Source organism: Microtus oregoni, unplaced genomic scaffold (genome assembly GCF_018167655.1).
Source record: "Microtus oregoni isolate MIOR12 unplaced genomic scaffold, Mior012 000004F_ref0000308, whole genome shotgun sequence".
Classification (NCBI taxonomy): Eukaryota; Metazoa; Chordata; class Mammalia; order Rodentia; family Cricetidae; genus Microtus; species Microtus oregoni.
The window spans coordinates 46,988,404-47,012,490 of record NW_024543063.1 but is presented as its reverse complement, the minus strand read 5'-3'; the positions used below and the strand labels follow the sequence as shown (position 1 = coordinate 47,012,490).

General features: G+C 45.3%; 1 protein-coding gene across 4 annotated transcripts in view; it reads right to left on the bottom strand.

Moving 5' to 3' along the window:
• Dus2 (dihydrouridine synthase 2) overlaps positions 1-24,087 on the bottom strand; it is a 46,672-nt gene that overhangs the window by 19,791 nt on the left and 2,794 nt on the right. For 3 of the 4 annotated variants that reach the window (XR_005974162.1, XM_041650120.1, XM_041650118.1), the window contains exons 2-7: positions 23,495-23,633; positions 14,516-14,561; positions 6,213-6,304; positions 4,366-4,409; positions 3,064-3,124; positions 823-870 (exon numbers count right to left, since the gene is read on the bottom strand). Coding sequence is in view for 3 of the 4 variants with exons in the window: in XM_041650118.1 (XP_041506052.1) it covers positions 823-870; positions 3,064-3,124; positions 4,366-4,409; positions 6,213-6,304; positions 14,516-14,561; positions 23,495-23,633 (430 nt within the window). In the remaining variant the exon portion in view is untranslated. Of the gene's footprint in view, positions 1-822; positions 871-3,063; positions 3,125-4,365; positions 4,410-6,212; positions 6,305-14,515; positions 14,562-23,494; positions 23,634-24,087 lie in introns of those variants that run through there. The other variant, XM_041650121.1, reaches the window with a different exon arrangement.

The window sequence follows — 24,087 nt, the reverse complement described above, 5'->3', positions numbered from 1 at the left end:
ACACACACACACACCCTTTGTAGGTGAGAGACAGGGCATCTCTGTGTAACAGCCCTGGCTGTCCTGGAACTCACAGAGATCCGCCTGCCTCTGCCTCCCAAGTGCTGGGATTAAAGGTGTGCACCACCACTGCTGGGCTTCCTGAGGCTGTCTTTCGCCGGGCTAGGTAGCATGAAATTCTTGAAGCTTTAAATCATGCCACATGTCGCTGCCAGAGGACGGAAAGGACCAAAACCAAAAATCCAGATCTGATTAGGAGAACAATACATCCACCCACAGCAGGTTGGCCTCACCAGAACCACTGGTCAGCCTGGCATGTATAAGATCCCATCTCTCAAAGGAAAGAAGGAGGGAAAAAGGGAGGGAAGGAGGGGCAGAGGGATAGAGGGAAGAAAGGAAATAAAGAAAAAGAAAGAAAAAAAAGAATGGAAAAAGAAATTTGACACTGTAAGTTCTAGCTGCATATCAAAGTCACTTTTAAAAAAATTTCAGGCAAGGGTTGGAGAGATTTCTTAGCAATTAAGAGTGTACCATGCTCTTGCAGAGGATGGAGTTCAGTTCCCAGCACCCATATCACGTAGCTCACGAACCACCTGTAACTCTATTTCCGGGGATCCAATATCTCTTCAGGCACTTCATGTACATGGTGCAGACATACGTTCAAGCAAAACACCCATAGAACAGAAAAACAAATAAATTAAAAAATTTTCTCTCTGGGACTCAAATAGAGAATCTAGGTAGACATAAGTAAATCTGGAATGAGGAGAGACATTTTAGGTAATTCTAAATCACAGCATGTTTGGGGACTCTACTGTCACTTACCTTCTCAATCTTGTCAGGGTCTGACAATAGAGCAGCTCCCATTCCTCCCTAAGGAGAAGCACACAGAAGGCCTTACGATTAGAGGACGATGGTGCCAACCACGGGAGGCAACACAGTGTAGCAACACGGTAGCCAAGGTTCACTGGAAACTGGCATTTCCCTAACCACAGAGGAAAGCAGCACTGTCTGGCCACAGATCCCACCAGGAACCAGAATGTGATGAATCCGAAAGCTATCACTCTGACCATTTTTGCAAAACCATGTATCAACCTAGAAATGGGCACTAAAGTTTTATTTTCTAGGACTTCCTATCCCCCATAGAGATCTCAGAGTCACAATAAACTGGAGCTTGCCATCTACTGTATCCTTAAAACAAGGAGTTCACCTGAGCATCAATGGCACACACACTCAAGAGGCTGAGTCAGGAGGCTCAAGAGTTTGAGGCCAGCCTCAGTTGCACAGTGGTGAGTTCAAAGCTAGCTTGTACTTCACAGATATATCCTGGGTCAAAAAAAAAAAAAAGTCCAGCAATGAAAACCACCAACTCAAAGAGCAATTTAGAGTTCAACAATGACAACAATGGTTTTCTCTTTCTCAAAACTTTTTAGTATTTATTTATTGTGTGCATGTGTGTGTGTATATACATGTGTACAGATCAGAAGACAGTTTGCAGGAATCAGTGCTCTCCATGTGCATCCTGGGGTTTAAACTCAGGTCACCAGGCTTGGTGACAAGCATCCATATCTGGTCAGCCATCACTCCTGCCAATGGTTGTTTCCTGACAACAGACTTATTTACCAATAATTTTCCTGCATTGGAATAATCCTTCTATATGCAGTGAATATGTATTCTTCTCATTGGCTAATAAAGAAGCTGCTTTGAAAGGCAGAATAAAGCCAGGCGGGAAAGCCAAACTGAAAATCTAGAGAGGGGAAGGGTAAAGGGAAGAGAGACGCAGGTCAGCCACCCAAGAAGCAAGATGCCAGTAGACCGGTAAAGTCACAGCCACATGGCAATACGCAGACTAATAGAAATGAGTTCATTTAAATGTAAGAGCTAGTTAGTAATAAGTCTGAACCATAGGCCAAACAGTCTGTAATTAGTATTAAACCTCTGGGTGATTATTCTAAAACAGCTGTGGTATGGGGTAAGACAGAGAGACCTCAGATACATTTTCCTGCTTTTTTTGTAATTGTCTATATTTCTGAAGTATTGGAATTATTATGGATTATTTTGTCTTTTGTTTTGTTGACACAGGATCATGTTATATAACCCTGGATGAGTTCAAGCTGGCTTTGAACTCACTGCAATCCTCTTGTCTCAGCATGAGTGCTGAGATTACAGTAGTAAATACATTATCAAGCTGATGTGAATTATTTTAATAAATCGTGGGTGGGGAATAGAGAAGGGATTTTTTAAATATGTATGTGTATATATATAGGCCACATGTGTAGGTATGCCCTCAGAACCCAGAAGGGCTCAAGTCTCTTTGAGCTGGAGTTACAGGTGGTTATGAGCTGCTTGACTTGTGTGCTGGGAACTGAAGTCAGGTCCTCTAGGAGAACAGCAAGCACTCTTAACTGCTAAGCCCATCTCTCTAGCCCTACAGGGAGGATGCTGTCAATTTAATTGTATTTGCTGTTATTGTGTGTATGTATGGTGTGTGGGGAGGGAGCACATGCATGCCACAGCGCACGTGTGGAGGTCAGAGGACAACATTTAGGAGTTGATTACCTCCTTCCACAGAAGATTCAGAGACTGAATTCATGTCATCAGGCCTGTATTGCAAGCACTTTTGCCCACTGAGGCAGCTGGCTGACCCACAGGATCTGCAAAAGTCTGAATTCATTAAAAAATAAAGTGAAGGGACTGGAGATGTGGCTCAGCTGGTAGAATTGTAGCTTAGCACATTGAAAGACCAGGGTTAAATCCCTAGCTCCTCATAGAACTGGATGTGGTGGCAACATCTGTAAGCCCAGCACTTGGGAGGTAAAGACTGTTGGCTCAGAAGTTTAAGGTCATCTGTAGTTTAGGCTAGCCTCCAACTCATTGTCCTCCAGCCTTGGCAAGTTCAGATTACGAGTATGTGCCATGATACCTAGCCTAACAGCATCCCTGTGAGCATTTTCCTCATCCAGCGCAGGATCCAGCTAGCCCAGAGCCAGACTTAACTGTCATGTATAGTAAGCCTCATTTAATCTGCACAGTATACTTATAGGGAACATAAAGACATCATTTTACCTTAGTGGAATATTCTTTTGGACAGCCCATGTTGACATCAATGCCAGCTACATCATTTTCTCTGAAAAAACATGAAGGAGAAAAAGTAATAAATATTCTACTTGAGGGGGAAAAATAGAAGACAGATAAAGGGATTCTGTGCTCCTGATTCTCCTGGGCCTGTGAAACACACTAATTCTCAATCACAAATGCTGAAAATCAGAAAAGAGTTCCATCCCCAAACTGCAACTGCCTCATCTGAGCAGAGTTCCAGAAGAAAGACATAACGAATACATATCTATAAAGAGCTGGATGTAGAGGACAGCTACACTGAGGGTCAGGTTAGTATTTCACATATGATCTGCCATCCTAGGGCTACCATTTCAGCTGGGATACTGGAAGCCATTTGTCAATGTGGAAAAGTGCTGTGAGCACAGAGCCCATCGCCAAAGCATATCTTCTATAAAGTTACTACACTGAGCCAGCTATGGGGGCATAAACATGTAATCCCAGCACTCAGGAAGGGGAGGAGGCAGGAAGATCATGTTTGAGACAAACCTGGGCTACGTAGGAGAGAGAAAAAGAAGGAGGAGGTGGTGGTACTGGTGGTAGTTGTAATAGACTGGCCTCCTTTGCTGAGTTGCACAACTGGTTACTCCAAACAATTCTGTGATATAGAAAGGATCCTCCCCTTAGCCACTGGTGTGGAACAGTCTGTGATATGCAGCAATTATGCCCTGAGTTCTTCCTTACTCTCACCCTCACCAATCACAAGCGCTGGTGTGACGCACTCATGATGTACCACATGTTGCAGAGACATGATATGCATTATTTCACTTGCTGTTTCCTAAAATGCCAGCAGGCATCATTTCATAAATAAGAGAACAAAGTTCTCAATGATAATAGATAATTTACCTGAGTTCTCACAGTTAGCAAAGCTCAGAGCCAGAATTCCAACTGAGCTCTCCTTCCAAAGACCACCACTTCAACTATGCATTCTCCTGACTGTTAGGTCAGGAAGGAGTGTATCCTCTCTACATTTCATGAGGGTTAAAGCTTCAGGACTCCCAGAAGAATCCCTGGAAAGGGATCCCATGAATAAACACTAACACGAGGGCTCGATAAAGAGGCTCTCTAGGATATAACCATAGTGGGTACGAGAGTCCCAGGACAGCCTTCAGATACCACAGGGAAAGAAACCCAATACCCTTCACCTGAAAACAGAAGGTAAGGGGCTAGGAAGAAAAAGATGGGTTGCTAGTAACATTAAGGTCTCACAGCTTACAGAAGAGACAAGGCATTCCCAAGGAGGGAAGAACTTACACAAGCCTGGCCACAGCAAGGGCTCTCTCTGCGTCTGAAGTCCCCTGGGAACACAAGAAACTACATCAACCTGTCTTGACACAAGTGCACACAAGTAGACAAACACACCTATTGGTATCTTACACACATACATACATACATGCACGCATGCATATGCCAGGAAGTATACGAGTCAGGCTTGCTTGGGGCTGGAGAGATGAATCAGCAGTTAGAAGCACTGGCTGTTCTTCCTGAGGATCCCAATTTGATTTCCAGCACCTACATGTCTATAATTCCAGTTCCCGAGGATCCAATGACCTCTATAGGCATCAGACACACACAGGGTACATAGACATACATGCAGCAAAACACCCATACACATAAAATAAAATAATAATAACTAAAAATTAAAAAAAAAGTCAGGTCAGTACGCTACACTTGCTCACCAGCAAAGGAAAAAGAACTTGGAAGAACTAGACAATCTCATTAATGTCATGGCTACTTTCAAACAGGGGCTGGAGAGGTGGCTCAGTAAATAAAATATTTGCTATGCAAGCATGAAGGTTAGAGTTCAGATCACTAGCACCCACATAAAAACCAGGTAGGGGCCAGCAAGATGGCTCAGTGGTAACGACACTTGCTGCTAAGAATGTCAACCCCTGGGATACATAAGGCAGGGGAATTAATTCCGCAAGTTGTCCCCTTGTACACATGTACACACACATACACACACACACATAAATAATAAGTAATACAATAAAATTTTATTTTAAAACACTGGGCAGAAGTGGCAGCCTGTCTATAACTCCAGTGTTCTGGAGGCAGAAACAGAGGATCCCTGGAGCAAGCTGGCTAGCTAGACTAGCCAGATCAGCAAGCTCTGAGTTCCGCAAGATACCTGCCTCAGTCAACAGACTGAAGAGCAATGGAAGATATCAAACATCAACTCCACGCACACGCACACACGCATGCATGCACACACTACTGCCACATACCAAAAAAAAGGGGAAAATTTTATAGCATGTATTCAGATACCCGTAACTCAAATTCTACAATAAATATTTTGCTATGCATTTTGTCTATCCATTGCTACTAATTTTAAAAGTATCTAAATGTCATTCAGGAGCTATTCCTAAAGATGCCAAGCTATGCCAAAAGAAAGAGAATAAAGCTAGCCATGTGGTGGTGCTACACACTTTTAAGTCCAGCATTCGGGAGGCAGAGGCAGACAAATCTGATGTAGGTGGGCCTTCTTTCTATGTGTTGCTTTTATTGGTTAATTAATAAAGAAACTGCTTGGCCTGATAGGTCAGAACATAGGTGGGGCTCGCCTCATCACTACACAAATCTCTGAATTCGAGGCCAGTCTAGTCTAGACAGCAAGTTCCAGGATAGCCAGGGCTACACAGAAAAACCCTGTCTGGGGGTGGGCGGGGGGGTGGGGAGAAGAGAGAGAGAGAGAAAAGCTATATTATGGTTATATTTGTAACATAAATTTTAACTAATCTTTAGAAAATCCAAGTTTTTTGATATATACTATATAAAAATAAACACTTTGGCCAGAAAAATCAATCCTAAGGATTAAAAAAAAAAATACAGAAGTCATACCAAAGAGATAATTCCTATAATTAACTAAGTTTGAGGTTGGAGACTTGGAACAGATGGCAACAGCTTGGTTTCCAGTCTCCAACAGTATGCCAATCATGAATGAATCTCTGAAAATGTTCAAGTCACATATATAGGCTGCTACCACTGCGCAGTGTATTACAGGCATCCAGCAACGGCAGGCATACGCAGGAATTAGGAAACTCCAGGGTCCAGGGAACCTCAGAAGGACACTAGACACTAGAGAGGGAGGTGTCTCTTACCATCTGGAAAACCACCTTGTTCTTTTCTCTTTCACATGTACGGAAAACTACTCTGTCATCAGGAGCAACGAAGTCCACTGTGTTGAGCACCTCTGCAAGAAAGCACAAACCACCCAGTTAAGATGCAAATTCAACCCAGTCTAAGCCTTGGAAGCCACAGTCAAACTATAACCTAGAAAGGGAAAAAGTGGGGGGCTGGAGAGATGGCTCAGAGGTTAAGAGCACTGGCTGCTCTTCCAGAGGTCCTGAGTTCAATTCCCAGCAACCACATGGTGGCTCACAACCATCCGTAAGGAGATCTGGTGCCCTCTTCTGGGCTGCAGGGATACATGCTGGCAGAACACTGCGTACATAATAAATAAATAAATAATTTAAAAAAAAAAAAAAAGAAAGGGAAAAAGTGGATTCTAGATAAATATTCTTCTATCTCTCTTTTCTTTCTTTTCTATCGTTCATTTTTTTTGTTTTTTTTTTTTTGTTTGTTGTTTGTTTGTTTTGGTTTTTGTTTTTTTGAGACAGGGTGTCTCTGTGTAACAGCCTTGGCTATCCTGGAACTTGCTCTGTAGACCAGGCTGGCCTCAAACTCACATAGATCCACCTGCCTCTGCCTCCCACCTCCCAAGAGCTGGGATTAAAGCTGTGTGCCACTACACCTGACTTGACATATATTCTTCCTTAAAGAAATAAATATGCACTTAGAAGCTTTCTGAGTTGCTGATGATGGTCTTTTTTTCAGAGTAATGATAGTTCACTTTACAGTTATTTTATAAATGGCATGTTTATAGTTAATGTCCTGCAATTTTAACATGCTATCAGCATTTTAGCTAGGAGAAGGGGACACATAGAAAACTTGAGCCCACACTGCTCCACAAAATGGCACTCTCAGGTCCATTTCTAAATGTAGTGCCCAGGCAGCGTGAGCGGAGACTAACTGCACTTCAGCCTTCCTTTCCCCCTTATTTACTAAAATCCATTTATGACCTGCGAATCAATTATTTTCAATATTTCTAATCACTCATAGACAACAAATGTGGCAAAAAAAAAATGAGTCACTTTCCCAGCTGAGGTCAAAAAAGGCGACATTCTCATTTGTTTCCATACTGTAGAGCCAGGCATTGATGGTGCACACCGGTAATCCTACCATTTGGGAAACTGAGGCAGGAAGATGTGGAGTCCAGCCTCATCTTCAACTACACAAGGAGTTCATGCCAGACTAGATTACATAAGACCCGTGTCAAAAACTACTCTACAAATCATGCTTAGTGGCTTCTTGAATTATATGTTTTATATTGGTGTTCTCATTGTTTAAAATGACTCCGGTAGGATCTCTGAGTTCGAGGCCAGTCTGGTCTACAGAGTGAGTTTCAGGAAAGCCAAGCTACACAGAGAAATCCTGTCTTGAAAAAACAAACTGAAATAAAATAAAATGACTCCAAACATAGTGATAAAGAGTATGTAGTGTTTCTAAAACTGTTTCTTTTTAATTTAAATTTTTTATTTTATTTTTGTGAGTGTGGTTGCCTTGCTTGCATGTGTACCTGTGTGCCACTTGTGTGCCTGCTGCCCCCAAAGGCAGAGAGAGCACTGGATCCCTGGGACTGTAGTTGCAGAGGGCTATGAGCTGCCACATAGTACTGAAAACTGAATCTGGGTTCTTTGCAAAGACAACCAGTATTCTGAACAACTGGCCCATTTGCCTAACCCTTCTATTACTGCTTCTAATCACAAAAAAGCTGAGGTAGGCTTAGTAGACAAAATACATGTGTTGGAATTTTCTATTTTTTATTGCTGTTGTTTGTTTTCTTTTTCTTTTCTTTTTTCTTTTCCTTTTTTTTCATTTTTTTAACTTATTTATTTATTAAGCATACAATGTACTGCTGGCAAGGAAGGCACCAGGTCTCATTACAGATGGTTGTGAGCCACCATGTGGTTGCTGGGAATTGAACTCAGGACCTCTGGAAGAGCAGCCAGCGCTCTTACCCTCTGAGCCATCTCTCCAGCCCCCTTTTTTTCATTTTTGAGACAGGGTCTTCCTATATAGCCCAAGCCTTGAAGTCTTAACCTTCCTGCCTTTCAAATGCTGAAATTAAGCTTTCTCAGTGACCTCCCACATGCTAGGCAAACATTCTACAACTTAACTGTATCCCCAACCCTAGATAACCTTCATTCAGGCATGAAATTGTCCTGCTATTGGCTATGATGTATATGTGTACATATACACGCCGTGGAATATATTAAATAGCATGACTCTGAATAGTAACATATGTAAAACAGCACTTGGGAGGCAGAGGCAGGCGGATCTCTGTGAGTTCGAGGCCAGTCTGGTCTACAAAGGGAGTTCCAGGACAGGCTCTAAAGCTACAGAGAAACCCTGTCTCGAAAAACAAAAAAACAAACAAACAAAAAAAAAAAACAAGGTTATATACTAATCAACTGATGAAAATGTGACCAAAGGCTTAAAGGAATCTAATTTTGTGTGGTTCGCTTTTGTTTTTCAAGATAGGGTTTCTCTGTGCACCCCTGGCTGTCCTGGAACTCACTCTGTAGACCAGGCTGGCCTCGAACTCCGATTTGCCTGCCTCTTCCTCCCAATTGCTAGGATTAAAGACAAGGTCTCAAATAGTCCATGCTGGCCTTAAACTTGCCTTGAACTCCTGATCTTCTGCTTTCACCCCCCAATGCTGGGTATAGACTTGTAATCCTAAACCTGGTGCTAAAATCTAACTTTGTATCTCCTTAGAGCTGGTGGTTCAGTGCTTGCATAATTAGTGTTCTCAGCAGCAACTTCATAGAACGTAACTACAAAAAAGTTGATCATATCTCATCTACTCTTTTTTTTTAATATAAGACAGGCAGGTCTCTATGTACTCCTGACTGTCTTGGAGCTGGCTATGTAGACCAAATGGACTCCAATTCACAGAGCTACTTCTGCCTCTGCCTCCCAAGTACTGGGATTAAAGGTGTGCATCACCATACTTGGCTCATCTATTCTTAATTCTTTTGTTTTGTTAAACATGGGGTATTGTGCCTCACTTACTCTTCTTAAATGTTTTATTTACCTTTTAGTAAGTACAATTAACAGTCAAAGAAGACTACTATATAAAAAAGTAGATGACTGAATACACCTATGACATGGGCTATCTAGGGACACCCATGCAGGCCACAGGCCATGCAGGCCGCAGGCTGTCACCCGAGCCTACATCCAGTGTTCTGAGTCAGGACACTCAAGCATCTACTCCGTCTACAAGCTGTTGGAGCTCACAGAGGAGCTGGTCCTGCAGAACCAGATGTCATCACTGAATAGGGCTGGCTCTAGGCCCACCGGGTGGCACCCAGCATGGAGCTACTGCGGCACAGCCCACACTGCCTGCTGGGAGACAGAGCATGGAGCAGAGGTGCTGCCTGCATGCTCCAGCACAAAGATTAAGCTCAGCAAACCGATATTGACAGCTGAGAGGTGCGCAGTAGCCTGGAGCTTGCACAGAACCCGCCACAGACATCCTGCCTAGCTGTAAAATCACCTGACTCTGGGCAACAGCAAGCTGTCTGAGACGAGTCTTGGCAAGAATCCAGGATTGATAATTGATGGTGTGTCAGAAATCAGAAACCTTGAACCAGACCAAAGACTCAGTGTAAGGAATATTTCCATGTAAAGCTGTTTGAGCAAATGTGTGTGTGTGTGTGTGTGTGTGTGTGTGTGTGTATGATACCCTGCAGTTTCCAATGTCACTATGACAAACGAATACGAGATGAAGAGGTGGGAAAGTGGAGGACAGAGCGGTGAGTAGGCTGTGGAGAGAGACAGAACTAGAGAGGCTACAGCATCAGCAACAGGTATGAGAGCAGGCTGTGGTGCGGGGGATGGGGGGGAGAAACACATGCTGCTGTCAAGTAAGGTGGGCAGGGTCCTGTGCAGCAGCCCGGAGTTTTTGCAGACTCAGTCCACTAACACACTGTCCAGCCAAACAATCACCCTGGCTGAGCCGTGCTGATGTCTGTGGTCTGTGCTGCCACCCTGGCCACGTTGATGTGAGCAACCTGTGCTGATGTCCATGATTCTGTGCTGCCCCTAAGGGCTGTGTGGGATCTGTGGTCTGAGTTGATGTTGGAGACCATGTTAAGGTCTGAGGTCAGTGCTGCCGAGGGAGAACTGTGGATGTCCATGGTCTGTGCTCTCTCTTGAAGACATGTTGATGTTCATGGGCCGGACAGTCACTGGGGACAGCAGTGGTGTCCATGGGCCAGATGGTCTCTGGGGACAACAGTGGTGTCCATGGGCCGGACAGTCACAGGGAACAACAGTGGTGTCCATGGGCCAGATGGTCTCTGGGGACAACAGTGGTGTCCATGGGCCAGATGGTCTCTGGGGACAACAGTGGTGTCCATGGGCCGGACAGTCACTGGGGACAACAGTAGTGTCCAGTCTGTGCTGCCGCCTACGGATATGATGATGTCTGTGGCCCTTGCTGCGGCAGAGGTCTGTGTTGATGTCCATGGTCTGTCTGCACTGCAGCCAGAGACCATGCTGAGGTCAGTGGCATGTGGAAGTCCATGACCCATGCTCCCTCTGACTGCAAAGGACAAGGAAGCTACTTCTGTGATGGTATTGAGGTCTGCAGACTCCCCGTATGAGGACCTGACTTTGCAAACTCCATTTTAAGGAAGGGGCTTTATTTTAAGCCATATAATGAGTGGGGCGGGGGAGGGGGGCAGATCTCAGCTCCAGAAATGTGCTTCGATAGCAAAATTTGAACAGATGCCCTGAAAATGGCCAATTAAGGAGCTAGGGAGCAGGGCCATAAAACTTAATGAGGCCCAGATGTTCCTGGGAGGCATCCTGTCCTTGAAGACACCTGGTCAGTTATTAATGACTCTTTGTAAGAGTTTTCGTGCCCAAAAACTGAGCAGTGGTTTCCGAAACTACCTTATTCTATGCCTTCCGTACCCAATCCCAAGACGACAGGACTCGAACTCCCTCGATTACAGCGTTTCCCTTTAAAAGTCCTCCCCTTCCCCAGGCTCAGTGCTGCACTGCCCTCACCGACTGTACTGGCGTGCTGGAGATGTAGTCTAAAAACCTCTTGTGCATCACATAGGATCCGGTTCCGTGGAATTTCTTTTTTGGGGATAATGAACTTGGGCATAACAACAGCTGAGAAAGAAACTCATGAAAGGCTTCTGTGACAAACCCGACCCCCCCAAAAAAAGTAACTGCCTAGACAAGAGGCTTTTGAAGAGAACTCTTTTTTCTTTTAAAATGTATAGAGTGTTCTGCCTGTATGTCCTGCCTGCAGGCCAGAAGAGGGCACCAGATCTCATTATGGATGGTTGTTAGCCACCATGTGGTTGCTGGGAATTGAACTCAGGAAATCTGGAAGAGCAGTCAGTGCTCTTAATATCTGAGCCATCTACCCAGTCCCTGGAGAGAACTCTTAAATTGTGATAAGGGCCAGGCCTTTGATCCCAGCACTCAAGAGTCAGAGGCAAGTGGATCTCTGTGAGTTCAAGGCCAGTCTGGTTAGTGCTAAGCATGCTGAAATAAATGTAACTCTCCACAACTGATGGCTTCTGCCAGGTGTGCAGGTGGGGAAGGACTCCTTTTCTTTAAGGAGCTGGCCATTGGGAGTCTGACCATCCTCCAGTGAGTATATAAGCAACACATATTGAACTTGTATTTTCTTATTGTTTGTTTTCTTTTCTTTCTCCTTTCTTTTGGGGGGGTCCATAAGGGTGGGGAGGTAGACCTGGAAGGACTGGGAAGTGAGTATGATTGGGGTACATTATGTGAAACTCCCAAATAATCGGTAAAAATATTATGTTGGAAAAAAAATACAGGAGATCTTTTAAGCACGTAAAGCACACCCACAAATGGATCTGCATTAACATCCCAGCATGGAACAGATAGGCAGTCTTTGTACAGGGCCCCAGACCCTAGCAAAACTAACTCCATGATGAAACGGCCATTCAGGACCCAGGCAGAGGCACTGCACACCTTCAATCCCAGCACTCAGGAGGCAAAGGCAGGCAGATCTCTGAGTTAGAGGCCAGCCTGGTCTACAGAGCTAGTTCTAGGACAGCAAGGGCTACGCAAGGAAACCCTGCCTCCAAAAACAAAAACAAAAGGAAAGAAAGAGAAGAAAAGGAAATGTCATTTAGGCTGTGATCCTCGGTATGTAAGCAGCATCACCTGCCAAAACTAAAACCACAGCCATCCACCAAAGCCCACAGTCCTGGGACGCTCTCTAAACACACCAACCTTGCTTCTGTAGATCCGCTTCTGGCTAATGGTTCTTGTTAGCTGACGTGTGTCAGCCCACAACGTGACTCTGTGCTGAAAAGCTAGCTCCAGGAAGGGCTCCTGGCTACGCAGAACCAAAGCATTCAGTGTATTGTAGGCAACGGCTAGCTAATAAAGATTTTCTACTGGCTTAAAGCCATGTCTGGGCAGTCTTCTCTGGTGAATGTCCCACAACAGGGGAATACCCCACAACAGTTATGAAAGGGAGGGTAGAGGGATGCCTTGCTGAGAAAGTTAATTAATTCCTAGCATGGATAGTCAAAGTCTAAGAACAACACAAAATGGGTAAGGTTATGATGCAGCATTAGAACAGCAAAATATGGGAAAATCCCACTAAGGAGCTGATGACACCCATTCTGATATGGTCGCCTATAGTTTCTGACACAGAAAATGTCCTATCAGAAAAAGAGGTGGCAAAGCAGTATGTGAGGCAGATCCCCAGGGGGAAAGACAGACATAACAAGTCACAGTTACATATGAACTATGCTTACTGTGTAACTGAGTGTGCAGGAAAATAAACACCACTCCTCTTGTGATTTCCACTTTAGGTATGGGATTCTGGAGCAGTTTTGTTTTCTATGTTATACAGATCTGTTAATATTAAAATTTATTTTGGACAAGGTCTCAAAAACACGCATTAGATTCCTAATGCCCTGTCAAAGTGATGACCCAGTAAATACTGAAGTTGGTTTGTTTGTTTTAAGACAGGGTTTCACTATGTAGCTCTGGCTGGCCTGGAACTATGGTGCCCAGGCTGGCCTACAAACCACAGATTCTGTCTGCTCCGTCTCCCAAGTGCTGGAATTAAAGACGTGTACCACTGCTCAACTCTGAAATTTTCATAACACAAAATAAAATATAATTTAAAATAAACAGTACTGCACAATTGTAATCCTAGCACTTAAAAGGTAGAGGCCAGAGTATCAGGAGTTCAACAGCATCCTCCACCACACAGAAAGTTCAAAGACAGCCCAAGAAAACAAACAAAATCTCTAGATCTCTAAGGAGTATAATGCTGCCAGGCACTGGAGGCCTTTAATCCCAGCACTAGGAGGCAGAGGCAGACGGATCTCAGTGGGTCTGAGGCCAGCCTGGTCCACAGAGTGAGTTCCAGACAGCCAGGGCTACACAGAGAAACCCTGTCCGGGGGGCGGGGGGAAGATTACAATGCTAATTAAAGCACAATCAACCCATCAATAAAGCAGAAGTGATTTACAGTGCATCAACACTAATCCATCCCACAGAGCTTCAGGTGTGCAAAGTACTTATTGGTACTTTATCTTCTTTATGCAACAATCCAACTAGGCTTATGATTTTCATTTCACTACTAAGAATCTGAGATGGAAACAAGACATGAGATTTGCCCACGGTCACACAACTATTAGAAGTCTGAGCTGGGGGCTGGAAAGATGGCTCTGTGGTTAAGAGCGCTGACTGCTCTTCCAGAGGACCCAGGTTCAATTCCTACCACCCACATGGCAGTTAACAGCTGTCTGTAACTCCAAGATCTGACACCCTCAGATAGACATACATGCAGGCAAAACACCAATGCAAATAAAATAAAAATAAATAAATTATGAGGAAAATAAATATATTAAAAAAAAAGAAGTCTTAGCTGGGCCCTGTACTAAAGTTATCCTTATTCCAGGACCCCAAGGTCCTACCTACACTATGAAATATGGAAATTTCTGCGCTATCAAGTCTATTAAAGAAAGGCATTCATAGCCTGTTTCACAACCAATTTATTTATTTGTTTGTTTGTTTCTGTGATTCTGAGGATCAAACCTAGGCTTTCAAACATGTTAAGCAAGCATTCTACCAATGAGCTACGCCTGGGAACCTCACATATGGCTCTGGTCACTACATCAAGAGCAGTGACTGCGCTTGAGGGAGCAGGTGCTCTATGCAATTACACAAAACAACAAGGAAGGATCCTGGGCAAGGGCGGAGACAGGTGCTTGAGCCACCTGCACACACCCAATGCGGAGGCCAGGGCGACACTTACCATTTACCACCCGCTTGCACTGGAGCATCTTGAGGTCAATCAGCTCCTGCAGAGGAATCGGAAGATACTGTCAGTCCTGGACACCAGGCTTCCACACAGATGGAGGATCTTTATTGCATCCCTCACGACCGCAGTGCCGACAACAAACCATGGCTTTGGGAACACAGTGTGCTGTTTCCTACAACTAAGCCTGGCAAAGCAAGGCCCCGAGAGAGCTTCTGTGAATCTGCTGTTTTCTCCAGGGTTCTGACAATGGATGAGTCACTCAGAGTGCTAGAAAGAAGGGAACCGTCCAAGGTACGGACACTGAGACACCGTTCTTAGAAACTGATCTCAGCTCAAGCCCTGCCACTTCAAAGAACCTCCCACCACAATTACTAGGCAAAGGGCAGGCAGGGAAGGGTTCCCAGCAACATCCAAGGACAAAATTAAACTGGAGAAGAATAGCCCAAAGAGGCAGGTTTGAGACAAACACAGGAAAGAAAAATCTACTCAGCTTACTGTATGTAAACAAAGAAATGAGGCTCCCACCAGGGTAAGATAATTCCAGCAGATTCAGGACAGAAAGGAAAAAGAGATTTCTTCAAAATCAGTATTAAAAATGGAGGGAAATGTGATGTCTTCTGGTAAGTAATACTTGGTGGGATACAAGACTGTTCTGCTTTGTTCAGTGATTATTTCAGCAGATGTGGAAGCTCAAGGCCATGGACTCTAGGCATCCAAAAGAAAGTAAAAGATTATCATCCAAGATATTCATCCCCAAATGGACCTCTTAGGAGCCTCAGCAAACCACACCACAGCCTGGTGATACCATTCCATGTATAGGTGTATCAAGGAGATGATCAAAAGGTCCTGATGGTATCCACGTGGCTTCTCTCAATATAACGAACATGTGGGTAAACATATGTCTTTGTGTCTATTCCTCCAATACAACATTCAAATCACTAAACATCTAATGTCCAGTCCTGAACAAAAAACACAGTCAAGTTTGGGCACATGGTTCTGATTCTATGCCCCATGTCCGTAATCTCAACTACTTGGGAGGCAGAGGTAGAAGTTAGACATTTAAGGGGAGTCTAGCCAATTTAGTGAGATTATACCTCAAATGTAAAATTGTATATTCGAAAAAAGATTTATTTTTATTTCAAGCGTATGAATGTTTGGCTTGCATGTGTATGTGCACGATGTGCATGCCTGGTGTCACAGAGGTCAGAAGAGGGCACTGGATACCCTAGAACTGGAGTCATTGATGGTTATGGCACGTTTTGTCAGTGCTGGGAACCAAACCAGGATCCTCTTGTAAGAGCAGCAAGTGATTTTAACCACTGAGCCATCTCTTCATCCTCAAAACAAATTTTTAAACGGTTGAACAAGCTAACCAACTGCACTACATAAACACTCAAAAAAATTTTCTGAAGAGCTGGCAACGTAGCTCAATAGTGTAGTCTTGAATTTGTTCCCTAGTACGACCAAAGCAACAACAAAAGTAAGTAGAATATGGTAGTTTCTGCCTATAAACCTAGCATTTAAAAAGTGAAGGCAAGGGATTTACGAGTTCAAGACCTGCATAGAATGTTGGGTACAATGGCTCATGACTGCAATTCCCAGGAGACAGAAGCAGGCAGATCTCTGAGTCCAAGGTCAGCCAGGACTAACTAGTAGACTAACTAGTAACAACCTGTCTCACTGGAGATGTAGCTCAGTTGTTGAGTGCTTGCCTACCGTTGACAAAGCCTGAGTTCCAGCCCCCAAACTGCATAAAATCAGCAGTGGGTTGCACACCTGTAACACCAGCATTTAAATGGCAGAAGCAAGAGAATCAGAAGTTCAAGGTCAGCAAGAGTCTTTATCCAATGAGCCATCTCACTGGCTTTAGCTAGGTAAATTTGGTTTTATTTTTGTATTCTTTTGATTTTTAGACTGGGTCTTGCTACATAGCTCATGACTGGCCTGGAACTCAAATCTGCCTGCCTTTGTATCCTGGGCTGGGATTAAAGACATGCATTACCACGTACGGCCTAGCTACATCTTAAAAACATTATGCTAGAGCCTGGAGAGATGATGGCTCAGCCTGAAGAGCACCTGCTGCTCTTGCAGAGGACTAGCATCCAGTTCCCAGCCTCCAAGGCAGGTGGCTCACTCCAGTTCCGGGGACCTGATACCCTCTTGTCACCTCTGCAACCACTGCACTCACATGCCCATATCCACATAAAGTAAAATGAATCTTTAAAAATTAAAATGAAGGGGGCTGGAGAGATGGCTCAGAGGTTAAGAGCATTGCCTACTCTTCCAAAGGTCCTGAGTTCAATTCCCAGCAACCACATGGTGGCTCACAACCATCTGTAATGGGGTCTGGTGCCCTCTTGGGCCTGCAGGCATACACACAGACAGAATATTGTATATATAATAAATAAGTAAATTTAAAAAAAAATTAAAATGAATCTTAAAAAAGACATTACGCTAGGTAAAATAAACCAGTTACACAATGACAAGTACTGCAGAGTTCCTTGTACCTGAATAACTCACAGAAACAGAAAGCAGAATAGGGTTATCAGAGCTTAGAGAGGAAGGAAAGAGGGGAGTTGCTCTTAAAGAACTTCAGTTTTATAAGATGATAGATAGAGCCTCAAAGATCTGTTTCATAGCAACATAGATTTAGTGTACACTACTGAACTGTACACCAAAATTGGCTGTGATGGGAGGAGGAGATGGATTGGTGGTTCAGAGCACTTGTTACTCTAGAAGAAGACGCAGGTTTCATTTCGAGGGCCTCACACAGCAGTTCACAACCACCCCAAACTCAGTTGCAGGAATCCCATACCCTCTTCTGGCCTCCTGGAGCACCAGACACCCACAGCTTGCACAGACATTGCTGTGTAAGAGTTTCCTCTGAGACTAAAAGATTCCTTTAATCCCAGCACTCGGAGAAGCAGAGGCAGGCAGATCTCTGAGTTCAAGGTCAGCCTGGTCCACAGAATGAGTTTCAAGATGCCTAAAGCTACATAGATAAGTCCTGTCAGGAAAATAAAAAAAAAAAAGAGGAAGAAGAGGAGGAGGAGGAAGAGGAAGAGGAGGAGGAGGAGGAGTAAGAGGAGGAGGAGAAGGAGGAGGAGGAGGAAGAGGAGGAAGAAGAGGAGGAGGAGGAAGAGGAGGAAGAGGAGGAGGAAAAGAATAAAAGATGAAAAAGAAGAAAGATTCCATCCTACAGGGACGCTTGCTAAGACAGGAAGTAAACAACTCAAGTTGGCTGACCAGATTCCCTAGGCTACTCCCTCCCCAAGCATAAATAAGAATTGCTGAGACACTCTCAGACCAGTTCGACTACTTGGAAGAAGTTCAGACCCAGTAGCCAGGAAGACCCAGATTAACCAAGCACACTGGAAGGAGCGGAAACCCCCAGAATTACTTAGAAGAAACAAAAACTAGCTGAGCTGCCCGGAAGAGGCTCAAACCAAATGAGCCACCTGGAAAGTCACCCTCCAGTCTGTTAAACTGCCTGCAGGCTGTGCAGTGTGCTCTGAGTTCCCAGCTTTTGTGAGTTGTCTGCTGTTGGTTCCATATCTGGGGTGAGAGGCGTTTGCTCACATCTCCCCAGGAGCAGGGTCGCACAACTGATATACATACAGGTGAAACACCCATATATCAGGAAAAAAATGAAAAATAAATCTTGTCAGGTGTGCTGGCACATGCCTTTAATCCCAGCACTCAGGGAACACTGGGAATTTGAGGCCACTTTAGCCAACACAGTAAGTTACCTGCCCACCACAGCAACAATATAAGACCCTGTCTCAAAAAGCCAATTACATACACGAAGAAAATAAGTCAGGTGTCTCCTTAAAGTCTGGACTCCTGGAGTCCCACTGTACAAGGCAGGTGAGCTGAGTCAACCACTTAATCACACAGATCAACTATGTCAATCACCTAGAAAGAACATCCAGGCAGTTCATCCTGATGTTGGCCTGTAGGACAACTCTGGTTCCACCAGGGGGCACTAGGCACCACACTATCACATGTCCAACACTCAGACTCTGGTCCCCAAGCCAAACAAGAGAAGCACCTGCTTCTCTGCCTGCTCTCTTCAGAGGCTGGGCCTGGGTGGAAAGTTTAGGACTTCTCTAACGGAAACATCTTTGTTCATAAATCACACCAAGTCTCTCAGCACAGACACATCAAACAGGTGTAAAGTATTTGGAATTTTCACTCTCACTCCAAACCTGAGCAAGGCCCTAAAGAAAAAATGAGTCCCATTTACTGGTAAAACATGCTTTTCAAGTTGGGGAGACAGCTCATCCAGTAAAGGGCTTGATGTGCAAGCTTGAGGGTTCAGGTCACTATTCAACACCCACATTAAAACAAAACACACACAAAACCAAACAAATAAGCAAACAGGTACAGTGGCTGGGTAAATGGCCTGACTAGTAAAGAACCCTAGCTCAGACGCTCAGCCTGTAAGCAACTCTAATAAACACCCCAAGCATATATATGATTATATTACATATAATTATTAGAATTTATATCATGATTATACACATTAGTTCTGTTCCTTTAGAGAATGCTGACTAATACAACACCAACACATGGAAGGTAGAGCTAAGAGCATTAAAGTCATCCTCAGCCACACATGAGACCCCATCTCAAAAAAAGAGAGAGGGGAGGAAAGGTTAAGAGGGGAGAAGGGAAGGAAGAGTGGAGCGGTGGGGAAAGGAGGCACACACTAAAATAATCACATAAACCTTGGGCCCCTAACTTCTACATGGCCTGAACCAGCCCAAGGATTCCCAGAGAGTTAGCTGACAGTGTGGAGCCTCGCAGACAGCTGCTCCTGCGGCACAGCTTCCACGACCCCCATTGGTGGCTGACCCAGGCTGCCATCGAACCATGAATGTTAGAAAAAGCACTGTACTGTGAGGGTCAGCCCGCCCTCCCGGAGCACGCCCACCCGCATATCATCTACACTTCTCTCAGTGAAAACATACCCAGGCCGGGCGATGGTGGCACACGCCTTTAATCCCAGCACTAGGGAGGCAGAGGCAGGCGGATCTCTGTGAGTTCGAGACCACCCTGGTCTACAGAGCTAGTTCCAGGACAGGCTCCAAAGCCACAGAGAAACCCTGTCTTGAAAAAACCAAAAAAAAAAAAAAAAAAAAAAGCCAAAAAAAAAAAACCATACCCAGGTTCTGGCTCTCTGGGCTCTCAGGAAAAATAAAGGTCAGCCGGGCAGTGGTGGCGCACGCCACTAATCCCAGCACTCGGGAGGCAGAGGCAGGCGGATCTCTGTGAGTTCGAGACCAGCCTGGTCTACAGAGCTAGTTCCAGGACAGGCTCCAAAGCCACAGAGAAACCCTGTCTCAAAAAACCAAAAAAATAAAAAATAAAGGTCAGAGGAAGGGACTAAGAGTATAAACGTAGGCATCACTGCACCACTGCACCACGGCATCACTGCACCACGGCACCACTGCACCCTGGCACCACTGCACCGCGGCACCACTGCACCACTGCATCACTGCACCACTGCACCCTGGCACCACTGCACCGCGGCACCACTGCACCACTGCATCACTGCACCACTGCACCCTGGCACCACTGCACCGCGGCACCACTGCACCACTGCATCACTGCACCACGGCACCACTGCATCACCGCACCGCGGCACCACTGCACCACTGCATCACTGCACCATGGCACCGCTGCATCACGGCACCACTGCACCACGGCACCACTGCACCACGGCACCGCTGCATCACTGCACCACAGCATCACTGCACCACAGCATCACTGCATCACACCACTACATTACTGCACCACTGCATCACTTAGGAGCTCGCCCCAGTTGAGCCCACAGGAGCTGATGATTCTAAAGAGCTAAGCCCTTACCACCACCTGTTTCAGTACATGACATTAGTAAGATGGGCATGGCAGGGACAAGATGCCAGCACTCCATGGATCAAGTCTTTCTCACTAAAAGCAATAGGACAAGCCGGGCGGTGGTGGCGCACGCTTTACTCCCAGCACTCGGGAGGCAGAGGCAGGCGGATCTCTGTGAGTTCAAGACCAGCCTGGTCTACAAGAGCTAGCTCCAGGACAGGCTCCAAAACCACAGAGAAACCCTGTCTCGAAAAACCAAAAAAAAAAAAAAAAAAAGCAATAGGACATGGGGCAGACAAAGATTTATCAATAAAAACAGATTGCAAAATGCAAGGACAATGGAGCGGGACACCATTCACCCTGAGCTTTGAGGTGACCCTGGGAGGGCACAGCTGGACAGAGAAGAAACAGACAGCAGGTCAGCTGGGGGTTTCCCCTAGAATCTACCATCCCCTGAACCTGCTTGGTAAAAAGGGACTCTGCTGATGAAGAGCTCCTGTGTCCGTCTCTGTCATCCTGCAGAAGCATGTGGACTCACCATTAGGAAGAAAACTTAGCAGCTGCCTGCTGGGCATAGTGGTGCATGCCTTTAATCCTGCACAGGAAAATAGAAGCAGGCGGATCTCTGGGAGTTTGCGGTCAGCCTGTACTACACAGTAAGTTCTAGACAAACCAACGCTATAAAGTTAGACCCTGTCTCCACAAAAAAAAAAAAAAAAAAAAAAAAGACTTAATAGCTGTCTATTCTCTGGGATTTGGTCTTTTTTTTTTTTTTTTTTTTTTTTTTTTTTTTTTGTGCCCTAGGCCTCAAGCTCTGAGAAGTCAGAAGACAGTGATTCTTATTCTCCCTCTTCCTATTTCCTTTCCAAACCCAAGAAACTTTTCTGGAGGGTAAATGTTAGTGCTAGCCAAGAAAAACTAAGGATAACACACAGCTGAGCACCCCAGGGACCTTTCGTGCCTGGTGCCCCAACACCTAACCCCAGGACACAGCTCTCCTCCGTGCTGAGGCAGGCCTAACACAAAGGCTCACGGACCTGCCTGCTCGCATTCCTATCACATTTCTCTACAGATATTGAGGAACGAGGATGTGAGCTCTGTGAGCCCCAATGCTGAATCATGTTTTCTGCCCTCTGCATTCAATTTTTGGAACAGCCAGCCCATGGTGGCACATACCTGCAATCAGAACTCACAGCACTTGAGAGCTAGTCAGGAAGATCCAGACTTCAAGATAGTTTGGGGACAGCCTGAATTACAATAAGACCTTGTCTTGAAAAAACAGGAAAAAAAATCTTTTTGGTGAACACTTCCGTCCTCCCACTTTACCTTGCCATCATCTTAGAGACCCTGACCCTAAGCTACAGCACAACAACCCCCAACCATCAGCGTACCCTCCCCTCAGCCAGGCTTCTCAGCTTTCTGTTCCATAGGCTGTAAACAAGCATATCTGCGTGCCAGTCAAACTACACACTCATTTTCCCCAGAAGAGGATGCAAGCTTCACCTTCCCCAGGTTCCTGCTGAGATGACTAGGAATACCATCCTATCCCAACTTTATTCTGTGTCTGACTGGTCACTTCTCAGCCTTCCACACTTCCTACCCCCAACAGTCACCTCTGCCTTGGCAGCACTTCTGGAACTGTCCATGACCTTGACCATGGCCCAGACAACAAAGTGTCTAGAAGATATTGCTGATCCTCGCAAAGAAAACACATGTTGCCAAGTAGTGGTGGTGTACATGTTTAATCCCAGCACTTGGAAGTAGAGGCAAGCTGATCTCTGAGTTTGAGGGCAGCTTGGTTGTCTACAGAACAAGTTCCAGGACATCCAGGGCTACATACAGAAACCCTGACTCCAAACAAACAACCCCCCCCAAAAGAAAAGAAAACAGATGTTACTAGGCCTCTCTAAATCCCCCACTAAGGTTCTGTCTCCCATAATCATGGTTTTGTCTTTGAAAACTCTATACCTCTGATGTAGGGACCAGAGAACACCCTTCTCATTGCACATGGTTCAGGGCCCTATAAAAGCCCTCCCCTTTGCCCAGCTCTCTGCTGTCTTTCTTCCCACTGAGAGACAGCCATTACCTTGTGTTTCTCCCCCAATAAATCTCTTGTGTGAGGTTTGTTGCATAGTGTGAGTTTGTGGTATTTCTTGGCTCCTGGCTGTCAAGGAATCCTTCTGCTGGAAAAATCCTTACCCCTGATCTTGGGTATCAAGAGACTTTTCAGAGGCACCAGCCCACTCTTGGTCTGGCCATTAATAAAAGAACTCAAAACTAACGAGAAACTGAGGCAACAGAACAGACTTTGGGGCTAGACTGGGCTATATAATTAGATGAAAATGGAAAAGAAAAAAGCTTACTTGTTAAAAGATTGACCCCTAATGCAACATCTCCAGAAATGGGCTTTTGACATCATCAGTTAGTTCATCTAATGGCATCGTTGGAAGAAGACAGAAATTTGCAGAGATGTGGCCTAGCTGGAGGAAGCATGTCTATGGGGAACGTACGCCTGCTTCATGTTCTCTCCCTCTGGGCTGACACGAGCTGAGAAGCCTCTTCTCACACACATCTCGACCACCACATTGATAGCCCTCCAGGTAATTCCGAAAAGTGTTCAACTAAGAACACTCCCTCACTATCCAGCGTCAGCTTACTCTTACAATTCCATTTTCCTATCTGATCCTTCTGAACCTGGGTCTGAAGCCCTAGTAATCTCCGGAGCAGCCAGTGGATATATTTACTGACCTATCACCAAAAAATCCTATAGCCACCAACGCCAACCTCATCCTACTTCCTTAGCCTGCATCTGGTTCTCTTTCTCCCCTTCCAGGTGTCAGTTAGTACACCAGTGTACTGAGCAGGGAGGGCAGGGGGCTATGCCTGGGCAGTGACGAGACAGGATGGCCATTTACCCATCTGACCCACTGCTGTTCCTGAGGGCCTCGGGACCACCTGAACTCATCAGTGTCACGTGTGTTGATCTCTCCTGATTTTAGTGAGACCACAAGTGGAGGTCCCATTCTACCTCCCCCTCTCCTAAACACTGCCATACCCAAAGATGAAACCTGTTCCCCGTCCCCTGAGGCGCCCAGAAAACCAGGAATACCTTACCTCACAGTAAACAATGTCTGCTCCGTAATCCAGGGCCAGGAGTCGCATTGGTAGAGTCCCCACCCGAACCATGGGGGCTAAGATGAGCTTATTGTGGTAGCACAGGGAGAGGCTGTTTCCAATCATTCCTCCGCTATGCCTGAAGAAAGGGAAAACGTAGGTTAGAACAAGAGCGGCGGGCGGGTTCAGTGGGTAAGCGCATGTGCTCTGTAAGCCTGACAACCTGAGGTTGATCCCCAGAGCCCGCAGCAGAAAGAGAGAACTGACTCCTGAAGGTCATCCTCGGGCCTCAGCGCGTGCCCACGCCCAGAATACACACAATTTAAAATCTTTTTTTTGTTATTTTGTTTTTTATTTAAAGATTTACTTATTATGTATATAGTGTTCTGTCTGAAGAGGACGCCAGATCTCTTTACAGATTATTGTGAATCACCATGTGGTTGCTGGGAATTGAACTCAGGACCTTTGGAAGAGCAGGCAAGTGCTCTTAACCGCTGAGCCATCTCTCCAGCCCCAAAATCGTCTTTAAATTAAAAAAATAATGGCGAATCGGCGAGAAATCTGTGATTAGGAGCGCTTGCCACTCTTGCAAA